Genomic DNA, 23,586 nt, shown 5'->3' on the forward strand with positions numbered 1-23,586 from the left:
TAACATTATTATCCTTTTATACTAACTATAAGCTGCAATCGTGAGTGCCACGCTGCAAGAATATACTTGAAAATGATATAAAGAGTATTTTAGTGTGATGCGGGATGATTATCAAAAGGTTCAAAATCTAATTATCGAATCTTTTATTAATTAGTGTTTTAGCTTTTATTTATATTGTTTCTTATTTTAGTGGTTGTAGGATCTATTTATAGGGGTTTTGTTTATTGTAAAAAAACAGTTGATTATTTTGAGTTTATAAGAAAATTGACTTTTGTCAAGAAAAACCGGCAAGGTTTATTGTCATTGATCACTTATGTGTTCTTGAGCCATTGATTGCACGCGTAACTGCATCAGTTGGTATTAGAGTTCAGGTTGATTCAAATGGCTCAACATGAAGAGAAGAACATCTTTTTTCGCAGATTCGCCGATAGAGGCAGTGACAAGAGTGTTTTCTATTCATGTGCTCGTGAAGATCGTTTCTACCGAAACCGTAGATCCGCCGACCGAGGCAATGGGATGGTGGACCGTGACCCACGGGATATCATTGAGATCAAACGACTTCGGAGACGAGTCCGAGATCTAGAAATACAACACGAGATTAGGCAGATCTGGAAAAGGATCCGAGAGATCGAGTTGCAACAGGAGACGAGGAAGAAAACCGATTCGAGGTACGTTGTCCGGGACGATGTGTATGAGGAGGATCATCATTCTGATCATCCTACTGATCATTTTCCACCTCGGTTCCATGTACCGATCTATGAAGATAAAGCTGATGTTGTGTTTTTACATAATGAAGAACCCCGATATGATGACGACGGGGTTGCTCCAGATGAAGAAGAGTGCTTATTGGTACGAGAAGCTCTTGGCGATAAACTGCCCGTGCTAGAAAACGTTGATTTACTTTGGCTTGGGTATAATAGGAATGATGCTGATGAAACTATTGGCCTTAATCAAAGGTCGTTGAACAAGGAGTCATGGAACTTTTTTAGAGATTTGAAAGCTAATCTTCAGGTTATCTTAGAGTCCGCCGTCGATGATCACCGAATAGATGCAAATTGGAAGTGGTTAACGACAATTATGGATATATCATCTTTAGAAAAAGAATCAATAGACCCAATTAGCAATGGTAACTATGTTCCGGATTCTCAGGGGATTCTCTTTGAAAATCAATCACGTCCTAAAACTTTGCCTATGAATGCATTGGAAATATTAAGGGCAGCCGAAATTATTGGGATTGTGAATAGTTCGGTGAGTTTGTTTAACAATAAAGGTGGGGTTCAATTTCAAAAAAGGAATACAAGATTCATGAATAATATTCTACATTTAAATGAAGTGGGCGAAATACCAACTTCACAAATTGGAGCTCGGTTTATCCTCGATAATATTAATGAGTGTAAAATGGTTCTATTTGATCCCGGTGGTTTATTAGGAGGCAAAACTCGAGGACGAGTTTTTTTCGAAGAGAGGGAGAATGATGCGGGATGATTATCAAAAGATTTGAATAAATCTAATTATCGAATCTTTTATTAATTAGTGTTTAGCTTTTATTTATTTTGTTTCCTATTTTAGTGGTTGTAGGATCTATTTATAGGGGTTTTGTTTATTGTAAAAAAGCAGTTGATTATTTTGAGTTTATAAGAAAATTGACTTTTGTCAAGAAAAACCGGCAAGGTTTATTGTCATTGATCACTTATGTGTTCTTGAGCAATTTGATCGCACGCGTATCTGCATCATAGTGTATGTTTACTGAGAAGAGTTCTTAATTATTATGTAACTCAATAAAATATATACAACAGATAAAGGTTCAATGGCTGAAGAGCGTCAATACGATTTTGGGACATATTATTGTTTTAGTATGTTGGCTACTTGGAAAGAGGGTCGGGATCTCTCTTCACGACAACATATCACCGGAGTAACCCTTCTCAAAATAGCATAACTATTGTGTGTTAAAATATATCCACATCATTGTTCATTGGTTTGCACTATAGGGTAGACGAGCAAAGACCAACTACTGAATGTAACATTTCAAGAAGTACCAACGAAGAAGTAAACTAATGTTCCATTGATCAAGTTTCACATGTTACTGTAATTTTAAAAGAGTACTAAAACCTCTATACGCACAGCTAATCAGTTTAGTATAAAAATGAAAAGATTTGATACTATAAAATGGGCAGGGGCTGCGCGAACGCAAGCCCCCACTGCAACAAATTATGATGTAGGTTCGACCAACTTGGGCCGACCTTAGACAGGCACCTCTCCGATATGTGCAATGGAGATCACCAATCTAGGCCATGGACCTTCTTGATCGTCCATAGACCCCATCCAGGTAAGTGATTTCCTCAACGGCTTCCCTCAACTTTTATACCATCAGCTTCCCCATACTTTCTTTTTTCCAACCAATGTGGGATCAGATTCAGAATTCAGAACTTCGCAGAAACTGAACTCTTCTATCCATTACTGAAACTATCAAGGGTACAGAATAGTAAGTGAACCTTTTTACCAAACATTGCAAGGCTCTTTATTAAATGAAACAATGTTAAGTCATTGCTAAAACCTATACAAAAAGACATGTTACGACTCTCCCATTCCTTGTAAGAATTTCTGTCCCCAAAATCCAGTTCATCAATGAAACCCTGACACATGGTTAAGTTTACTGATCTTGCATATAAAAGTGTACTTGTAAGGTGGTATACCACATTACAAGTGAATGCTTTGAAGTTTGAACCAATATCAAATCAAATATATTATTACAATTAGCAGGTGCAACCAGGTTCCTATTTAACCCACTATAACATAATCAAAATCTACCAGACCTTTTGGTAGCTTTAAAGACGAAGTTAGGCAGTGGCTAGGAAGAACACCCCGCTATCATTAATTATGACATAGTCCCATTGTTTTGGATGCACCGTTGCAGTAAACTTTTTACTAGAATATTGGAGGGGTGTGCCAGGCCTTGGTGGTAGTGTAAGACCAAGGCGACACATGAAGAACCCCACTAGCAAGCTAGCGTGATGGGCCTTCCCCCATAAAAAATAAGATTAATATCGAGTGAGCCGATGGCTCACATATCAGATATTAAACTGATAAGAACAGATACTACACTTGATCTTAGCCAAAAGGCCGAGAAAGGTATGCTTTTTCTTCCCTTGGGCCTGGGTTTTTATGGACAGTCTCCTATGTATAGATTTATTTTGTTAGGCGATGTGGGATACTTTTGACGTAAGGTTTAATTTGCCAACTCATTCCTTTCTGTGCAGACTTGATGGAAATGCTTGGCTGGGGTTTTCCTTCCGTAATCAAGATCTTCCATTAAGAGCTACACATATAAAATTTAATCTGCATAACAAATAGAGATTAAATTCATTCACATATCACATATCAGCTTTATTAAGAGACTTCAAACACAAAAACATGACGTGTTGATTTTTAATATCAAACCTTAATTTGTTTTTCAACATGTCTTATGAGTTTCAAGCGGAACTCTATCAGCTCCCATTTTTCCTTAAAGTAGAGTAGAATTGTAGAAAGTAACCACTAGAAGATTGTAAAAGCAAGGATTTCGGTTTACTTGACCAAGATTTGTTCTAGATACCTTAATTTATATATATATATATATATGCTAGGGTGAAAAGTGAAAACTGAAAAAATGTTCAACATCTTAACCTTTGGCCACTTTGAATCCATAAAATGTGTTCCATATACATGAGGTGAGGTTCTATTAGAGCTAGTTTGAGTAATGGATACGAAGCATAATAAGTCCCAAATACTCGTGTGGTGTAGTCGGATACTAACTTATCTCAAACACCCTCACAATTTCACATATTTGTGGCACGAAGTTGTACGTTTCCCTAGTCTTTATTATCTTGATGAAACAGAGTATTAATTACAATGAATATGGCCTAAACTGCGTATCCATATATTTGTACTGTAGTCCGATATTAATTTGCTTCTAGGAATGTTACATACTTACATTTGTGGCATGAAGTAGTACACCTCCTTTGTTGTATTATCTTAAGTCTTAACAGAGGTGGCTCAACAGTAGTACGAGACTAGGCGATCGCTTTAGGCCCTCAAATTTTCAAGGCCTCAATATTCTGTATATTAGACTTAATGTTTGGATTTAGGACTAAGTATCATTATACAATTTACATTGCAGTAACGTCTTTTTAGTTTTTAAATAACAACTAATTTTTATTACTAGTTGTTGAATAACAAAAGTCGAGCTAATTTTTTTTATTACTTTAATTTATATCGTAATGGATTAGGCCTCCAAAATTGATTTTGTTTGAGGCCTCTACAAACTTTGAGCCGCCACTGAGTCTTAACAATAAATAAAACAAGTATTACAATGATAAAAGGTCTAAAGTGTGTATACAACTCTCCATGAAATTGTAAAGTGTAAACGTTTGTTAGACTACTAATTCATATAAAAGGTTCCTCGGTTTGGCTTTATAAGAGTTCAGGGCAATGAAGATGGTTTCTAGTAGAATGAAACTACTTGGCCAACCATAATGTCCATCACAACATATGGTTTTATTTTAAATCCAATAATCCAACTGGTGATTAAGACAGTAACTTGTTAGTTTATATGTTCAAAATACTTTCCTAAGTCCCAAACAAATCAATTGGTGATTAAGAGAGTAACTTGTTTAGATTATAGGTTGAAAATAATTTCCAAGTCCCTCATAACCTAGAGCCCCACTTTGTAAGGCCCCCAAGTTTATATGTTAGGTTTGTTATATGGGCTTATGGTTAAAATAGCATAAGGAAGCCAATAAAATTAGTGATTTCATGCACCCCCCAACCCCCAATCCCAAAGAAATAGAGCGGTCCCCTTGATGTCATGTTATATACACGGTCCCCTTCATGTCATGTTATATACGAGTAGTACAAAGAGAAAATAAAAAGGTTATGACAAGATAGTGACCGGTCCCTACTTTGATGTCATGTTATAAAGTATAAAATGAAAATAAAGAGGCTAAGGCAAAATACTGACAAGATAAAATGGACAACATAAATATGACATATGGAAAACAAGATAAACTGAACCACTTAAGAAAGTTGTTTCTGTCATGTTTATAAAATTAAATGAGGACAAAACTTAAGGATAGTGACATATACATCTCTATTTCTATTGTTACATTAATGAAACAATCTTTTAAAACATTACTTATAACTTTGTCAGATCATTAATTCTAAAACATTACTTCAAAGTTAATGAAAATGACAAGAAGAATACAGGGAAAATTAAAAAATAAAATAAATAAGAAAAACGTTGCCATTTGCAAAACAAAATCCGTATAAAACAAAAAAACAATGAATCAGTAGGTGGTCCAATATCTATATATCATTTGTAAGAGGGGTGCGACTAATAGCCGCCTAAAATTATACTGGAAGACAGTCTGGAAGTCTGGAACACAACAAGAGCGGCTTTAATTGATTCAATGTTATCTTTCTTTATCTATATTTATACGAGTAGGGTGACTATTAAATGAGAATAAAATAAAATGATAACAAATGAGAATACTTAAAAACTATATTTTAATGCATTAAAAGTCCATAAAAGTGACATATCGCATAACTAATTATCATTATTTAAGTGTTTAACAACACATTGACCCGTCAAAATCGACAAAATCACGTTTTTTGTTGGATGCATCATTTTGATGAATATGCATCCAAGATGGATGCACATAAAAAAAACGTGATATTTTCGATTTTGACGAATCAATGTGTTGTTAAACACTTATAATGATAATTAGTTACGCACTATGTTAGTTTTATGGACTTTTAATGCATCAAACTGATGTTTTTAAGTGTTTTCACCGTTCTTATTTTAAAACTTAAAACTCGCAGAATACGGCACTGAGCAGTTTCTTTCTTTTCTTAATTTAATTAATCTCTTTATTTTTAATGTGGATCGTTTACGGCTAATGTGGTTAAGTCTTTGAATATCAATTAATTTTTTACTTATATGTCATATTTATTTTCTCATTTTAATATTTTATGATATATTATTTAAAGTAACCATTTAGTTAAATTTATTATTTAAAGTTTATACAATGAATAAAAACTTTGAGTTCTTACATTTAGTCTTGTACTTATCTAAGTTATTATCTAAAATAACAATTACATATCGATTCTATCGAACTATTTTCGCATTGAATTAGATAATAATACATTGAATTTTTTTTTCCCTTTCACCCTTTTTTTTAAAAAAGATTTTATTTTACCTTTTAGTTACTAAATAAAAGTTTAATCTTTTACTCATGTTTAGTAAATTATTTATTTCTTGAAATTTAACCCTTTCAGTTTATGTTTTATTCATTGAATTAATTATTATTTATGAAATATATTTTATATATTATATTCCTTGATTTCATTTGTTGTTACATGCTATATAATTTATAAATTATTAGAAACACAACTCCATTGATTACTATTAAAATATATTCATTTATAAAATAAATGGCTTTAATAAGTAAATTTATATTTGAATAGTTGCTACAATATTGTAGTCTTATAAATTAAATTTAGAAGATGCATTATTTATTTTAATAGACTTTTACGACAATAATTTCACCATACAATGCATGAGTTTAATCTAGTAAACTTATAATCAATTAAAAGTTATTTAAGTGGTCAAGTTTTAATGTATATAGTTTTATTTTAGACACCTACAAAAAGTTATACCAATTTAATTATAAAAAAATTACCACCCAACTTTTTAGGTAAGAAAGAAAACTACTAATCAAAACATAATCAAAACATAACAAGTGTTCATGATGGATCCTACAACTATTACTTATATACTTAATATATATTATAATATACTATTAAATACTTAAGCTTTTTTTTATAATTTATATGGGTTTCTTCTTAAAGATATTAAGTATATGATTGTGTTGCAGTCATTGTTTATAAAAGAAGGCATTGCGATAAGTGATCCGAATTGTATTTTAAAAAGAAAAAGTATATACTGGATGAATTTATGGGTTAAGTGCGTCGGAATGCAGTTAACTAATCCCAAAAAGTTATTGTGTGCACGACCTATATGTTTGTTTTATTGTATTCATAAAACTTGTTCAAGAGTCCCATAGTAAACAAAAGTTACCGGATAAGAATTTAGTCGGTCACCACTTTCACGTTGACCCGTTGGCTACTTACGTGACATGCACACAATAACTTTTTGGGATTAGTATAAACTAATCCCAAAAAGTTATAGTTATGCACACAATAAAAATAATGATTTACATACAATGTTTGTGTATATGAAAAAACTGTACCGACAAACAGATTCAACCACAAATTACAAACAGATTCAACCTTCCCATCGGAAAACCCGTCGGGTTTTTTTGTATTTATTTATTTAAATAAAGGCATATTCACTACATACAATGGTATACATATACATTTATCCCGTATACAGCATATTCAACCTTCCCGTATCGATTAAGTGAGTTTTGGTTGTGTTTCGTTTTTTCTGGCCAAGGATTCCGACGAGATTTGTTCCAACCACTTGCAAATCCAATCATCTTCGGCGTTGCTTTTTATCATCTTCAACAAAAACCAATACGTACGGGGATCATAAATCATACTGGTTTATCTAACAACATCTCAAAATTAGTTATTTGGATTTGATGATCGAGAAATAGCAATAGCAGCAGATGGCGGTGGTAGTTGGATATTGATTTATGATGATCGAGAGTAGTTGGTTCCTAGTTTATCGCAATAGCAGCAGATGGCGGTGCTAATTGATTGTCCCTGTTATCGCTCCTCCGCCGCCGCCACCTCTCATCACCACCACCACTTCCAGCCCCCCTATCCTTAGATGAACAACATCATCAATTTATCATCATCGTCCATGTCTAGACTTTAGACCCACCATCGTCTTGATCATTTTTATTTGGTAAATATACATCAAAACACATACCCACTAATCATAAGCAGGAAACCGGTTCCATGTTTACTATAACCATCTTTTCAAGTTTCTTGAATATAATAAAACAAACTTAGAATTCGTGCACACAATAATTTTATGGGATTAGTTAACTGCATTCTGGCGCACTTAACCCTAAATTTATTTACAAAATTAGTACGTACCTATGAGTTATTAATATAAACTTTTTGTTAGTAATAGATTTTTTTTTTTCCAATTTATATGGGTTTCCTCCTAAAGATGTTAGACATATATGATCGCGTTGTTGACACTAATTATAAAAGGTGGCGTTGCGGTTAGTTATAAGCTTTTGTAATATACGTTTATGTTTATATGTATCATACGCGTCATGAATTTTTCTTATAGTAATTTTTTTGCACAACATCCAGATTAAAAACTAGTTACTTGTGATAAACTTTCCAAACAATTGGAAAACAAAATTATTTTATCAAATTACATTTTCCACAACAATAATCCATTGTGCATCCACACGACACGAGTGTTGAAGAGTACACACAACAAACAAACAAACAAACAAACCGGATAAGCTCCGGTTTTGCCCTATCAATCAATCCATCTCCCCCAAAACCCCTCCCCACTTTCATAAACCCCCCAAAATTCATCTTCAATCCAACTTTCATCCCGGCGACCATGACATCAGCATCAATTAACCTAACTACTACTTTTATCGGATTCACTACTAAGCTTCATAAAACCTCACTTTCCGGCAATCATTTCCGTCGTCTCTATACAAACATCACTTTCCGTCATCTAAATCTCACAACAAATTCACCTTTCTCCCGTCCGCCCCTCACCGCCGTTAGTGACCGCTTCTCACGCAACTTCTCTGCTTCCGAAACCGCTACGCCACCTCAGCAGGACGAAGATTCCGATATCCTGACGAAGATTCCGCCGGACGATCGTATTCCGGCGACGATCATTACTGGTTTCTTAGGTTCCGGCAAGGTTATATCATTTCTGATTGTATTTATAGATTATTTTGAATTTTGAGTGAAGTTAGGGCCAAGGAAATTGAATAGAATAGTTTTAGCTAATCATGATTTTTAATCGTGATTTGTATTTGAACAGACTACATTGTTGAACCATATACTGACAGCTGATCACGGTAAACGGATCGCAGTTATCGAAAATGAGGTAATTTTATCATACTTCACTGTTTCATAATACAGTAAACTTGCTTTTGTATGTATTGAACTTTCACATGTATCCGCCTTTTATAGCATGTAAATTGGTGATATGTTGCTGGTTTTGTTGAAGTCACAACTTGTATGCCTGCTACTTTATCAACATAACTTTCTAATCTTATTGTTCGATGTAACTAACCTTTTATAGATTCTAAAACAGTACTGTTTTGGTATTGTCACAACTTATATGGCTATCATTACAAGCAGTATTTCAACAAATATCGAAATTTATTGGTTACCTTATGAAAAAAGCTCTCCAGATATATAAATAAAAATATACTTAAAAGCTTGGTAACACACATAACAAGGTTTGTAAGTATGATATAAACAATATAGCAAACGGTGGTAGTTTGGTGTACTTAGCATTTGGATTATTGTTTGGAAGTTTATGATGTATGCGGTCATGTTGATAGCTTAAATGCATTTGCGTTGGGATGTGGTTTATTTTTTGTGTTATATTTTCAGTATGGAGAGGTAGATATTGATGGATCCTTAGTTGCTGCAAAAGCTGCTGGAGTGGAGGACATTATCATGCTTAACAATGGTTGTTTGTGCTGTACAGTCAGGGGTGATCTAGTTAGAATGATAGGAGAGTTGGTGAGTAAAAAGAAAGGGAAATTTGACCATATTGTCATAGAGACTACAGGTAGGAAACTGTGGTTGCTGTAAACTTGATTTATATGTTTAAATTCTAGCACGATATCTGATAGGCTTGAACTATGTACTTATTATTCTGTGAAATTTGCAGGGCTAGCAAATCCAGCACCAATTATTCAGACATTTTATGCTGAAGATCAGATTTTTAATGATGTTAAGCTGGATGGTGTAGTCACCTTGGTAGATGCAAAGCATGCGAATATTCATTTGAATGATGTTAAGCCGAAAGGAGTTGTCAACGAGGCAGTAGAGCAAATTGCTTATGCTGACCGTATAATAGTCAACAAGGTATCTGCAACTATCACCTTTTATTTTTTTCCATTGTTGTGTGGTTGACGTGCATTTAATACAAGACCTTGTCTTATATTTGAAGTTTTCAATTTATACAATTTTTTTGGCAGAATAATGCCTTTTTAATAGTTATCTTGTATGTCACTTGTTTTGTTTTCTGATGAGTTTCAAAGTTTATACTGCCATACGATGATGATGATATGAATATGAACTTATAAATGCTGCTAGTGTATGAAACGTGGAGTTGAGTCTCTATAGGTGTCATGTTGTTTCTTTCCTTTCTGTTTGTCCACCAAGCGCCTTTTTAATCAATATAGTTTGGGCCATAGAAAATTAAAGCTTTTTGGTACCTAAGTGTCTTTCTCTTGACCAGTAAACATCTTAACGTGAGTATTCCTTATTTATAATATTGTTAATCACTAGGGTGGTTGTCCATTGTCAAAAAAATGTACCTTTCGATGTAGAGGTCATAAGTTCTATCCTTGGCATAAACCCCCTAGTGACCATGGAGGTTCACACGCTATGACTCCGGGCTTGCGAGTTACCTTGGGGGATTAGTGTGCTCACAAAGCGAGTGGGATCACCCAAGCTCGTAAGAGGCCAAAAAAAAAAATAAAAATTAGTTGGCATCTATTATTGGATAGTAGAATTGATGGCTTTTAATTTTGCTTGTTTAGACTGATCTTGTTGGAAATGGGGAAGTGGCTGCTTTGGTTCAGCGGATAAAGGTACATGGTCACTTATCTAGTTGGTAAAATCTGTTCTTTTGTATTGATTTTTTATTGCTTGTTAATCAATTAACTTAATGACACTGGAATACAGGGCATTAATCGCATGGCCGAATTAAAGCGTACTGAGTTCGGAAAAGTGGATTTGGATTACGTTCTTGGGATTGGAGGTTTTGATTTAGAAAGGTTATTCTCTCTTCATGTCTTCAGCTTGGAAATATCTGCTTTTACAGATAGAAGTGTTTATGCACTTCTCATTTGGATCTGCAAGAATTTCATCAATGAGATGATTGATGGTGTTGATATGAACATATCTTTCTGCATTTTCCTTGAATGCTGGCCAAATAATATATTGTATAAGAATTGTTGTAGTTGATGTCCCATGCTACATGATTGTATCATGATTAACTCACGGGCTTGTACTTAGCAAAATTTTTATTGCTTTGCTAGAATTGATGCTGCTATTGAGGAGGAAGCAAAGGTTGATGAGCACCATCATGACCACGAGCATGAACATGATCATGACCATGATAATTGTCATGATCATGATCATCACCATCATGACCATGACCATAAACATGGTAATTTGAACTTAATTTATGCTATTCCCTAATGTGCTGCCCATATACTTGTTTCCGGTCTGATCCCTTTTTTTTTGGCATTTTTCAGAACATCACGATCACACTCATGACCCTGGTGTCTCTTCGGTCAGCATAGTTTGTGAAGGGACCTTAGATCTTGAAAAGGTTGGCTGTGTGAGGCTTTCACATAAATTTTGCTACTGCTATCGTGTAACAGTGTCCATTTTTCTGTCAGTAACTAGTTCTATGCATGGATTGACTGACAAGTGCTATGTTATGCAGGCTAACTTCTGGCTTGGCACATTATTAATGGATAGAAGTGAGGATATATATCGCATGAAGGGACTTCTATCTATCGATGGGATGGATGAGAGATTTGTCTTCCAGGTAATTATTTATAAACTATATATTTTTCTTTGGGAGGCCGCTGCAACTCTTGGCCAAACACAAGTGCAAGTGTGTAAAGTACTGCACACAGGGTGTTCCATATAGTCGTGTATGGCAAAAGAGTTGTGTACATAGCATCTTCCTTTTTGTCTAGCTCACGTCTGTGTTCTAGAATGATTAATTATATCTGCTAGCTTACACTTTAAAGCATTAAGTTCAAAGCATGCATTTCCATTGGATTAAAATTTTTTGCCATGTTGAACAGGGAGTACATGACATATTTCAAGGATCACCAGATCGGCCGTGGAACCCGGATGAGCAAAGGGTAAACAAGATTGTGTTCATAGGGAAGAATTTAGATGCCCAGGAGTTGGAGAAGGGCTTTAAGACATGTTTAATGTGAGCTAATAACTAAATGGTATATTATGATTTGAGAGGAAATCTTTGAACTTGATATGGATAGCCTTACCATGTTGGTGATTTTTGTTGTATGATAAACAAGAGTTAATGAACAGTGCATACTTCCTTACTCCCACTTGATATAATATAGATGGAGGCTTGTGATCCTATTCTAATGGCTCAAATTAATTATTTATCAGTTTTTTGTACCATATAGTTAGATCATTAGTTTTTACTTGTTCTCAAAATAGTAATTTATCATGTTCCATGTCCCTCGGATTTTTCTCTGTTTGGTAGATGCTTATTATTCTTGTTTTGTGACCTTTCTTTGTTGATGACTTGCTCAAGTTCCGGCGGTGAAAAAAAAAAAAGAAAAAAGAAAAAAAAGGTTTTATGTAACCTTGGTTTTTATTTTTATAGCATGGTTGGGTTACTTGTTAAATACCCTGTAGCATTTTAGCATGGGCCGAGTTTGTTTGGTTATGCAAGGACTTGTCGTTAGAGTTGTTAAACGAAACAATACAGTTCGCGAGCTACCTGAATTCGACTCGTAAATTAATCGAAATCGACGCGGTTTTAGTCGAGTCGAGCTACTCGAGTAGACTTTAGAGTCGAGCTCGAGCCTCAATATAGCCTACTCGAAAAGCACGCGACCTTAACCGAGCTTGTACTTATTTACAATATAACCCTTGAATATTATATATTTTTACACAATTTATATTCTACCAGCTTAATCGAGTCGAGCTTGTGAATTGTCGAGCTTATAAGACTCATTTGATTTAAAACTTATTTTTAATTCTTAATCGAGTCAAGCCGAGCTCGAAAGTGTCGATTCATAAAACGAGCTCGGGCCTGATATTGAAAATCTAAGCTCTCATGATGAAATATCATTTAGTTGAGTTATGAACACAAACAGTAATATGGTTACCTCAAGAGGTAGCTAATGAACTTACGATATGCTTTTGCTTTATGAATATTGTCATTCTCATCTTTTAGTCCTAAAGCAAACATATATGCCTCAAAAGCTTGAACTTAAGTATGTATCACACCTTACTTTAATCAAAGTCACATCTTTGTGTTGGATTTGTGGAACTCAGCATTTGAGTCAATATTGCCTTGAGATGTGTACACATCCCTATGTGCTGCTCAGATGTGTGTTTCCGTGTTTCGTCTTTATGCTCAAAATTTAATCTTTGGACCCGCCTCTTCTGGAGGAATGCACACAAAGTTTGCTTCAATTTCTGCTGCCCTTTTGAGTCATCAAGTCTTGATATTGTCTTAGGGTTTGATATGAATGACGTCGCCTATTCAGTTTCCCATTTATGTAAGCATGTAGTCGAAACAAACAAAAGTGGATCTTGCTAACTTCTAAGGCACCTTTTTAACTTTCTGTTATAAGAAACCATCTGTCAATTATGAAATTATGATCTTACAAACAGCCACAAGGGTCGTAACATATGTCTTTTTGTATTGGTTTTTGCAATGACTTACAATGTTTCATTTATTAAAGGACCTTGCAATGTTGGTAAAAAGGTCCAGTTACACCCTTTATAGTTTCAGTAATGGATAAAAGAGTTCCGTTTCTGCCATGTTCTAAATTGTGAATCAAATCCCACATTGGTTGGAAAAAGAAAAGTATGGAGAAGCTGATAGTATAAAAGCTGAGGGAAGCCATTGATCAAAGCACTTACCTGGACGGGGTCTATGGACGATCAAGAAGGTCCATGGCCTAGATTGGTGATCTCCATTGCACATATTGGAGAGGTGCCTGTCTAAGGTCGGCCCAAGTTGGTCGAACCTACGTCATAATTTGTTGCAGTGGGGGCTTTGCGTTCGCGCAGCCCCTCCCCATTTTATAGTTTTAAATCTCTTTTCTTTTTTTTTGTTTTTATATAATCATTGATGATGATTAGCTTTTATTAATAGTTTTACAGTTAAAAGGTGGATGCATTATGATCACATTTTCGTTGGTACTTTGCTCTTGAAGTATTACATTTAGTCAATTAATAATGTAAATATTTAACTAAAAACAAAAACAGTTAGCATGGTTGTACTTTAACGGAACTTTATATAATTACTATAAAAAATCTAAGCTCTCAAGATGAAATATAATTGACTGATACGTTTTTATGGTGTTGTGATGTGTTAAGAACACAAACAATAATATGGTAGCTAATGAACTTAAGATACGTTTTTATGATATGCTTTTGCTTTATGAATTATGTCAATCTCATCTTTTAGTCCTAAAACAAACATATATGCGATATGCCTCAAAAGATTGAACTTAAGTATGTATCACACTTTACTTTCGTCAAAGTAAGATCTTTATGTTGGATTTGTGGAACTCGGCATTTGAGTCAATATTGTGTTGTGATGTGTACACATCCCTATGTGCTGCTCAGATGTGTGTTTACGTGTTTCGTCTTTATGCTCAAAGTTTAACCTTTGGATCCACCACTTCTGGGAGAATTGAGACAAAGTTTGCTTCAATTTCTGCTGCCTTTTGGAGTTATCAAGTCTTAACTTTGTCTTAGTGTTTGAAATGAATGACGGCGCCTATTGCTTCTGCCAATCCATGTGAATGAGAATGAACTCCCCTGACAACTTCCTCATCACTGCTCTTTTTGTTTCTACCTGGCCCATATATGTAAGCATGTAGTAGAAGCAAACAAAAGTGGATTTTGCTAACTTCTATGGCAACTTTTCAAGTTTCTGATATAAGAAACCATCTATCAATTAATGAAATTATGATTTTACAAACAGCCACAACAGGGGACGTATAGAGTGAAGACATCTTAAGTCGAAGGAAGCAAGTTCCCAGATCAAAAAGCAATGATCAGTACCAAAGAGTTAAAACGACAACTTAAGAAGAGGCTAAAATATCTCGAAGAAGAAAAAAAAAGGATGAAGTTAGAAATATTACAAAACACTGCAGAAAGAAAGACCTTGCTGAAGGACTTGCATCGGCAATTGAAACTCATACAACTCTCTCTTCACCCAGAAAACAATTTATGTAAGGTACAGTTATTTACGTACGTAGAATTTATGGACTACAAATTGTGTAAGCTTTTCTGTTTAAGGTTCATCCTTTGATGCTTTCTTTAAACTTCTTGGCAGAAACCGAGAGGGTGGTCAGATGGATTGTCTCAAGTTTTATATGAAGATTTGAATCCCTCTGTTGTCACCAGAGGTGGTTCAGGGACTAATTTAGTAGCAGCCCAAGGTCCTGCTGATAAGTCAAGCGTCTTATGCATAGAGGACAAAAACTGAAAGCACCATCATTGAAATTTCGCAACATTTTTATCACTTAATGTGTAGCAGAACGCATTCATTGGTCTCTTATGTATGGTTGTGACTTTGTTTTAGATTTTTACTAAAATGTTAGTTAAGTTTATTACATGGTTTTTGTTGTCATTTCACTTTGTACCATTGTAAGTGATTCGCGGCTGCGCCCGACAAGTTTATGAACATAATAACCTACACTATCAGCCCCAATATGATTAAACAGAAAGGAAAAAAAAGTGAATAATGTTCAACATTACAAATTATCATAAAGCCCTACAATAAATATAAAAACAACATAATTTACGACTTAACGTTAGAGAGGGGTTACGCAAACCCCAGTACCATTTATTACATAGGTTCAACCAACTTTGGGCCGACTTTAAACAGGCACCACTCCAGAAACTGAGCTCTCGTTTATCCTTCACCAGTTGTAATTTGGTGTGCCTCTTCCTCAGAGCTCATTGTCTTTACAGTTTTTGGTGATGGAAAATAAAATAAAATATTACTATTATGTGAGACTTCCCAGTTTCAAGCAATATAATAGATATACAATTAGAGGCACTCTTAGGAAAACTGGAAGTACTCATAGATATAGTAAGCCTTTTTTATTGATATTACAGTGTACGTTTTCACTGCAAGTACTTGATAATTTTAGAAGGTATTATCTTGAAACATTTAGGTCATTTAAAGGCCGCTAATAAAAGGCAATATCAAAGTGAAATTAGTGTAGGCCTGTATGGTGGACATTATATTATAATATATATTAAAAATAAAGTCTCGTAACCCGTGTAAAAAAAATAACTTTTTTATTTCTTTTTTATTTTCATCACATAAGTTTCAATCTTTACATTTTTAATATTAAACTATAATACTTTTTAGTAAACTTTTTATTTTATTTATTTTCACCACAAAACTTTCAATCTTTACACTTTTAGCACTAAACTATAATATTTTTTAGTAATAGTATACTTTTATTCTTTTTACTTTCATCTCAGAAGTTTCAATCTTTACACTTTTAACACTAAACTATAATACTTTTATTAAACTTTTTAGCGTGTAAAGAATAGTATATTTTTTATTTTTTTTATTTTCACCACATAAGTTTCCATCTTTACATTTTTAGCACTAAACTATAATACTTTTTAGTAAACTTTTTGTTCAATTTATTTTAACCACAAAACTTTCAATCTTTACACTTTTAGTACTAAACTATAATATTATTTAGTAATAGTATACTTTTTATTCTTTTTACTTTCACCACAGAAGTTTCAATCAATACACTTTTAGCACTAAATTATAATACTTTTTAACGTATAAAGAATAGTATATTTTTTATTTCTTTTATTTTCACCACATAAGTTTCAATCTTTACATTTTTAACACTAAACTATAATTTTTAGTAAAATTTTTGTTCTATTTATTTTCACCACAAAACTTTCAATCTTTACACTTTTAGCACTAAACTATAATATTTTTTAATAACAGTATACTTTTTATTCTTTTTACTTTCACCACAGAAGTTTCAATCTTTACACTTTTAGCACTAAAATATAATACTTTTTAGTAAACTTTGTATTCTTTTTATTTTCACTACAATATTTTAACTCTTTACACTTTTAGCATTAAACTTTCATAGTTTTTAATTTTCTTTTATTTTAAGGTACGGGAAAACGTGTATAGAATAATATACTTTTTATTTTATTTTTTATTTTCATCACAATAGTTTCACTCTTTACACTTTTAGAATAAAACTTTGATAATTCTTAGTAAACTTTTTAATCTTTTTATTTTTACCATAATATCTTAACCCCTTACACTTTTAACACTAAATTTTTCTACTTTTTGATAATTTTTTATTTTAACTACAACATTTTAACCTCTTACACTTTACCAACAAACTTTTTAACATATATTAAAAAGAAATGTACGGAAAAACTTGTAAAGAATAATAAACTTTCTATTCATTTTATTTTCACCACAACATTTTAACCCCTTATACTTTTAGCACCAAATTTTTATACTTTTTGATTTTCTTTTATTTTCACCACAACATTTACGTCTATTACACTTTTAGCACTAAACTTTTATGTGAACGACTTTCACTTTCACACAAAACTTTTACATTTCATTTTTTAATTGACAAATGTCAGTTTTTAATAATTTGAATAATACGTGTTTTTTTCAAAAAGTTTATGGCACATTATCTCTTGAATAATATTTTTTTATTAAATCGTTAACGAATGTAATGTCTCCCGGGACAACGCCCGAGTGACATATCTCGTTAAAGAATAAAGAGTGAAGTTGTGTAAGTTATTAAGTAATTATTACTTACCTCTTATCATCACCAAGTTCTTGTAGAGCAACAAAGTTATTTCTTTTCCTTTTTTATCAAGTTATATACTTATTGTTATTACTAAGTTGTTAAGGAATTAAACTATGATTAGAGGGGTGTGCCAGGCCTTGGTGGTAGTGTAAGACCAAGGCGACACACGAAGAACCCCACTAGCAAGCTAGCGTGATGGGCCTTCCCCCATAAAAAATAAGATTAATATCGAGTGAGCCGATGGCTCACATATCAGATATTAAACTGATAAGAACAGATACTACACTTGATCTTAGCCAAAAGGCCGAGAAAGGTATGCTTTTTCTTCCCTCGGGCCTTGATTTTTATAGCCAAACAGTAGTTTTCTGTTTCTTTCTTTCAAGCGATGTGGGAGGCATCTGAATGAAAAACTTATGCTTTATGCTTATCACTTACCATTAACTTAATACTACAGCTATACTTACGTATTACTTGCAACTATCTATGAACATAAAAACATATTTCAATTTTCCTGTGTTTCTTATCCTGATTACGTAGTCTTTCCATGGAATTGATGCTTTGGTTTAACTAAATTGGTGGCTAGATCTTTAATGAAGTATATACAACATGTCAGATTATTTGTTACCATTGGTTAAGAAAAATAAAACTTTGGGTACTTCACTTGGGTTAGGAATTCTTGTTTTGTTAATTCAAGGGTGAAAAGGAAAGAAGAAGAGAGGAAAAAATTATAAAATGCATTCTTAAAATCTTTTTTTAAGTGTCAAAAAGGAAGGAGTGGAGAGGATTAAAGGGGGAAGTACTGTTGTTTTTTGTTTAAAAAGTTTTCCCCTCATTTTTGAGGTGATTCGGAAGGAAAACTTCTCTTCCCTCTCCTCTCCTTTCCACCCTTAAGTTAATCTAAACAATACAATGTAGATGTGGAAGACACATAGATTATGTATCATCTATTCAAAATCCGATATAAAAGATGTTTCTGCACTCACGCACACTTCTAACTTTAATTCAGTTTCTGACGAGAAATGGTTTCTTTGTATAAGTGATTTTTCCAACCTGACTACACTATTATAAGTTTTAATTAGGGCAACTGAGTTTAATTAGAAACTGTGCTTCTATATTAGATCGATATAGAAGAGTATACAAGAAATTTAATGACATATGTTTTTCATCTAGATTGCTTAAGATGCTTTAATGCCTTCGAAATGCAAGAACATGGTGATATTCTTGCCAGTTTGTAATACTAAAACAAGCATGCATCAGCTGGAATTAGAAACAATTTGGTTATGGTCTTAGTTTTTGGATACATTCAGATGAAACAGAGAAACTCGCATCAATATAGGGAACATGAGAATGTAGACAAACCATAAAACTTCCGATTTCATTATCACCAATTTACATATAAACTGGAGTTTTATGCACATTCTGATCTTATTTATGCACATAGCTTTTCCTTATTGACAACTGTAGCTGCTTCAGGGGTGCTGAATATAGTTGTGGAGGTGCGTATACAATGGTGAAATGGTCAGTTTTTATGCTTTTAAATTCGGCTTAGTCAACTGGGATCTCAACATCCATCTTCAATCCAGGATGGTCAAGAATCTGAAACAAATTCAAACAAATGATCCATCACTTGCTTACCAAATTCCTTGTAATATCAGAAAACAAAAAATGTAGTAAATAGAACACCTTAACAAAGTCACCCAACAACAGAGAAGAATCTTTATTGTAGCCAGCTTCCTGCATAACTTTGATCAATACTTCCTGCAAACTTAAAAACAGAATTTATCAGAACAAGTTGCAGAACACAACCCCAAATTGTCCCAAGGAAAATTGTTAATAAACCATGCCTCTCGTTGCTTGTCTGACATGAATGAGCCACTTAAATCCCGCAACACCTCCATTATGTCATTGAAAGTCACCTTCCCGTTATAATCCGAATCATATACTTTGAAGATAACTGACATTATACATCTACAAGCGTTTTAGTCTTTACTCAATAGGTACCAGAAAAAATGATCAAATTATAGTCTTTTTTTAACAAGATACGTTTTCTTAGTTGCGTTCAACTTACAAAAAATCGACAAAATGAACTAACTATGTAATCTTCCATTTAGAAGCATCTACTATTTCAACAATCAGATACCACTATATATGCTAACATAAACACCAAAACAAAACCAAAAAAACAAAAGCTAATACGGTTTAAAACTTACGTTCAATCTTCTGAGGCATAGTTGCTTTAGGATTAAAAGCAGACAAAAAAATCACAAAATCTTTAAAGTTCAAACCATCCACCATCTTCAGCAATCTCTATAAACACGAAATAAAACCAAACCTATCATCAAAAACATTTTCTACGCATCCCATCAACAATTAAAAAAACATCAAAAGTAATAATACCTGGGACAATGGATTCATCGAAAACTCGGGTACGGATAGGAACTCATCCGCAGATATAAAACCTTTAGCAGTACGATCAAGTTGGCAAAATCTTTGATACAAAGAAACTATCTCTTGTTGGGAAACTGTATATATAAACACACACAAACTTATATATCTATATAACTTAAATGAAATTGAAACAGAGACTACTTAAAATAAAGGGTTTGTGAGAAATAAAAAGATTAGTACTTACAAAGATAATTACAGTGTTGTTGAACATCTTCAATGTCATATTGAGTTAGAGTAGATGAAGCACTGCCCATTATGTGAAACCTATCAAGATTGAATCTTTTTGGTGAAATAAAGAAAACCCAATAATAAAGTCAACAGATTGATTGACAAACAGGAAGATATATATATATATTTATAATTGATGGAATGATATGGGGGAAAGATAGATAGATGTGGATTAAACGATGGGGAATGGCATTGTCATTATCGAGATTTAAAATATTTTGTTGGGTTTGAGAATTGAGATGACGGGGATATTGATGTGTTAGATTATCCTCATCCCATCTCTACTGCCTACTTCTCCTTCATTACCCATTTTTGGTTGGCCTTTTGCTGCTTTTTTTTTCTTTTCTATTGCATTGTGATTATTATATTATTATGAGAAATGAAAAATACTTCTAAAAAAAATCTACATATGTAGAAATCAAAAGATAAAATTAATAAATAAAATAAATAAAATTCACATGTCGTCGATTTTATAAGAATTTGTAGGCTTATCTTTGAAAAGTATATCATTTCTCCTTTTTTTTTATTGCGCTATTACTACAAAGAACTAGATCAATACCCGGTCATTGATCGGGTTAAAAACAATAAATATATACTTAAGAGTATTGAAATATGTTTAAATATATGTTTAACCAGATTTATCTGAACGGATCCGAGTTGAGTCATTAGGTTATTCAGTTAATCCGCCAATCTGAATAAGTTCTTTAACATATCTTTAACTATGATTAATATTGACCCATTTAACCTCAAACTAACCCATTTGGCCTAACAACTCGCCAACACATATTACCAAAAAACAACTCGACTCATTTGACACGAAACTATCTTATTAGACCGCCAATCCACTTAACCCTAAACAATTCAGATGACCAAAACTAACCCATTTGAACCCCCCCCCCCCCCCCCCGCCCCACACACACACACTTTAACCTTAAAACAACCCATACAAATTAGATCTCTTGTCATCTAATATGTCTATAAAATTACCCATTATATTAATTTTTTAATTTTAGTAAACATATATTTTTCTTAAAAATATTTGTTGAATAAAAGTTTATCAAGTTTTAGAAGCATTCAATTTCTATAAAACAATAAAAATATGAGTGATTATTATATAAATTAAACTGCAATGAAAGTAAATTAATATATACTCATAATTTTTAAGAGTGACATTTAGAATCATATATTTATAATAATAACTTAGATTCATGCATTTATAAAATTTGTTAGATTAATTAGACATGACATATTTATATGCAATTCGTATGAGTTCATATAAATGTTTAGGCTTACCATTTTAACTTGGTGTCATGCAAATATATTTTTTTTTACCATTTATCTTTAACTGAAGGTTTAATAATTTAAATATTAATTATATGTGTTCTTGCAATTGTAAAATAAAAAGAACAAAAAAACATTAAAACGCAACAAATTAAGATCTTTATAACAAAAAAATATCCGTCTTTATTTAAAAGTGATTATTACTAAAGAAACAGATTCAAATTCAGATTCATTTGTTAGGTCTTCATCTATTAGACGAAACAAATTCTTCCTCTTGAACTCGTTTTCTACGTTTGATTAATAGGATGTCATTATCATCTAAAAGCGAATTCCATCAAAATCATCTTACTAAAGAAAGTTAAATGATAGATAGATAGATAAACGTATTAATAAGTAAAATTTTACCAATATTAGATGTATAAAATGTTTTTAAATACATATTTGATTTTTGATATGTGAATGTCATTTTCTAAGCTTAATATTATCTAAAAACTTATCATAATCAACCTTAATTTACTAAAGAAAATGAGAGAAAAGAAGAGTTACAAATTATTCTTTTTACTAAGATATTAATTAAAACAACGTTATCTTTTCATCACACGAAATCTTTAACATCAATAACCTCATGCAATTTAATTCCTTCCCAGTTTGCCTCACGCCTTTCATGTCAATGAACCATCATTTTCTTTGAGAAGGTGTTGTCCTCGTTCAAGTCGATGTGTTCATTTAAGACAAATGCATCTTTATTTTTCTTGTCATTTTTGAAGTGTCGATATCTTCAAAATTCAATATAAAATATGAATAACATCTTTACTATTATATATAATATAATAAAATCATATGTTAAAATATGAATGTAAAGACACATTACATTCTTCATCTTGTTGGTTGAAAAATATGATTCATTAAAATAAAGAAAAAAAAATGTTGGTGTTTTTTATAATTAAATAAAAAAATTCTTCTACATTTATAAAAATATTAATTACCATTAATTACATATTTTTTACAATGACTAATGAAAATTTATATTGTTTTCAATCATGTATAAATAGATTTAGAATGTATGGGTCTAAGACAACAACCAAACTTGCCATGTTTACATAAAACGCGTTTGACTTTTTTTTTTTTCGTGTTATATTAATTTCTATTTTGTATTGCTAAAGTTATAAATATTTTTTAACATCATTGACAACTTACCTTGTTTATAAAAGTTTTAGATTGACTTGTTAATTATGGTTTGAAATGTTTTCTTATTTATTTTCAATGTGTTTAAAACTAAAAGGTTTTTTTTTTTTTTAACTCTTGCGATAATATGAAGAAAACATTGAGAGATATGAATGAAAAAACAAATTACTTTTTTCCTCTTCTTTGTGATGTACTAAATTGAAAAGAAAATATTCAAGAAATATATAATAGTGGAGTAAAATCTTTCTTAACATTTACATGGATTTATTATTAATTATGAGATAGGTACAAAACAATACTTCAGACTATATGGTGTATTATTTCTCGTATATACCACAAGTAATTAAATGTGAAATAGTTTATTGTCATCAAATCTAAATTATTTATTTACCACATAACGACGATGCTAATTGACTATATATATATGTAAACTTTAGCTAGCTATAATCAATTTTGGAACTGTCATTAAAAGTTTGACCTTTTAAGTTGAATATGTTGACTTTGATTTTAGATGGTCAAAATTAGTTTGGGTTTGATTTTGAATGGTCCCGATCATTTTGTAAACTTGATTTTTTTATCTCAGCTCTACCGGCAATATATATATATATATATATAATATCAAGTTTGGAAAAACTGGTTAAAAATGGTG

At 32.4% G+C, this 23,586-nt stretch overlaps 2 protein-coding genes, 1 long non-coding RNA gene and 4 other non-coding genes across 7 annotated transcripts; 3 read left to right on the forward strand and 4 right to left on the reverse strand.

Annotated features, from left to right (window-relative positions):
* Positions 1-2,170: 2,170 nt before the first annotated feature.
* Positions 2,171-2,334, reverse strand: LOC122590346. The gene has a single exon (XR_006322483.1). It is a non-coding gene; the product is annotated as a U1 spliceosomal RNA (small nuclear RNA).
* Positions 2,335-2,936: 602 nt separating this feature from the next.
* On the reverse strand, positions 2,937-3,133 carry LOC122590326. Its single transcript, XR_006322466.1, has one exon. It is a non-coding gene; the product is annotated as a U2 spliceosomal RNA (small nuclear RNA).
* A 5,326-nt stretch (positions 3,134-8,459) lies between these two features.
* LOC122586917 (COBW domain-containing protein 1) lies at positions 8,460-12,317 on the forward strand. Its single transcript, XM_043758944.1, has 10 exons — positions 8,460-8,905; positions 9,029-9,094; positions 9,610-9,790; positions 9,893-10,089; positions 10,770-10,820; positions 10,915-11,006; positions 11,271-11,401; positions 11,490-11,566; positions 11,684-11,788; positions 12,054-12,317. The coding sequence occupies exons 1-10, from the start codon at positions 8,591-8,593 to the stop codon at positions 12,189-12,191; spliced, it is 1,353 nt and encodes a 450-aa protein (XP_043614879.1). The 5' UTR covers positions 8,460-8,590; the 3' UTR covers positions 12,192-12,317.
* A 1,553-nt stretch (positions 12,318-13,870) lies between these two features.
* Positions 13,871-14,035, forward strand: LOC122590335. The gene has a single exon (XR_006322474.1). It is a non-coding gene; the product is annotated as a U1 spliceosomal RNA (small nuclear RNA).
* A 1,053-nt stretch (positions 14,036-15,088) lies between these two features.
* LOC122586538 lies at positions 15,089-15,601 on the forward strand. The gene is made up of 2 exons (XR_006322025.1): positions 15,089-15,205; positions 15,305-15,601. It is a non-coding gene; the product is annotated as an uncharacterized LOC122586538 (long non-coding RNA).
* Positions 15,602-17,915: 2,314 nt separating this feature from the next.
* On the reverse strand, positions 17,916-18,112 carry LOC122590328. Its single transcript, XR_006322468.1, has one exon. It is a non-coding gene; the product is annotated as a U2 spliceosomal RNA (small nuclear RNA).
* Positions 18,113-19,145: 1,033 nt separating this feature from the next.
* Positions 19,146-20,811, reverse strand: LOC122588869 (calcineurin subunit B-like). Its single transcript, XM_043761085.1, has 6 exons — positions 20,428-20,811; positions 20,193-20,317; positions 20,006-20,102; positions 19,640-19,749; positions 19,479-19,553; positions 19,146-19,391 (listed from the first exon to the last, which is right to left on the reverse strand). Exons 1-6 carry the CDS (start codon positions 20,495-20,497, stop codon positions 19,341-19,343), a joined length of 528 nt encoding a protein of 175 aa, XP_043617020.1. The 5' UTR covers positions 20,498-20,811; the 3' UTR covers positions 19,146-19,340.
* Positions 20,812-23,586: the final 2,775 nt, after the last annotated feature.

The sequence above is a fragment of the Erigeron canadensis genome, chromosome 2 (assembly GCF_010389155.1).
Source record: "Erigeron canadensis isolate Cc75 chromosome 2, C_canadensis_v1, whole genome shotgun sequence".
Classification (NCBI taxonomy): Eukaryota; Viridiplantae; Streptophyta; class Magnoliopsida; order Asterales; family Asteraceae; genus Erigeron; species Erigeron canadensis.

Bases quoted from the DNA above. Each gene is read 5' to 3' on its own strand.
- LOC122586917 (XM_043758944.1), top strand. From the start codon at position 8,591: ATGACATCAGCATCAATTAACCTAACTACTACTTTTATCGGATTCACT. The intron at 8,906-9,028 runs GTTATATCATTT...GTATTTGAACAG, and splicing joins GTTTCTTAGGTTCCGGCAAG to ACTACATTGTTGAACCATAT. The intron at 9,791-9,892 runs GTAGGAAACTGT...TGAAATTTGCAG, and splicing joins TATTGTCATAGAGACTACAG to GGCTAGCAAATCCAGCACCA.
- LOC122588869 (XM_043761085.1), bottom strand. From the start codon at position 20,497: ATGGGCAGTGCTTCATCTACTCTAACTCAATATGACATTGAAGATGTT. The intron at 20,318-20,427 runs GTAAGTACTAAT...TTATATATACAG, and splicing joins ACAACACTGTAATTATCTTT to TTTCCCAACAAGAGATAGTT. The intron at 19,750-20,005 runs GTAAGTTTTAAA...GTATAATGTCAG, and splicing joins TATGCCTCAGAAGATTGAAC to TTATCTTCAAAGTATATGAT.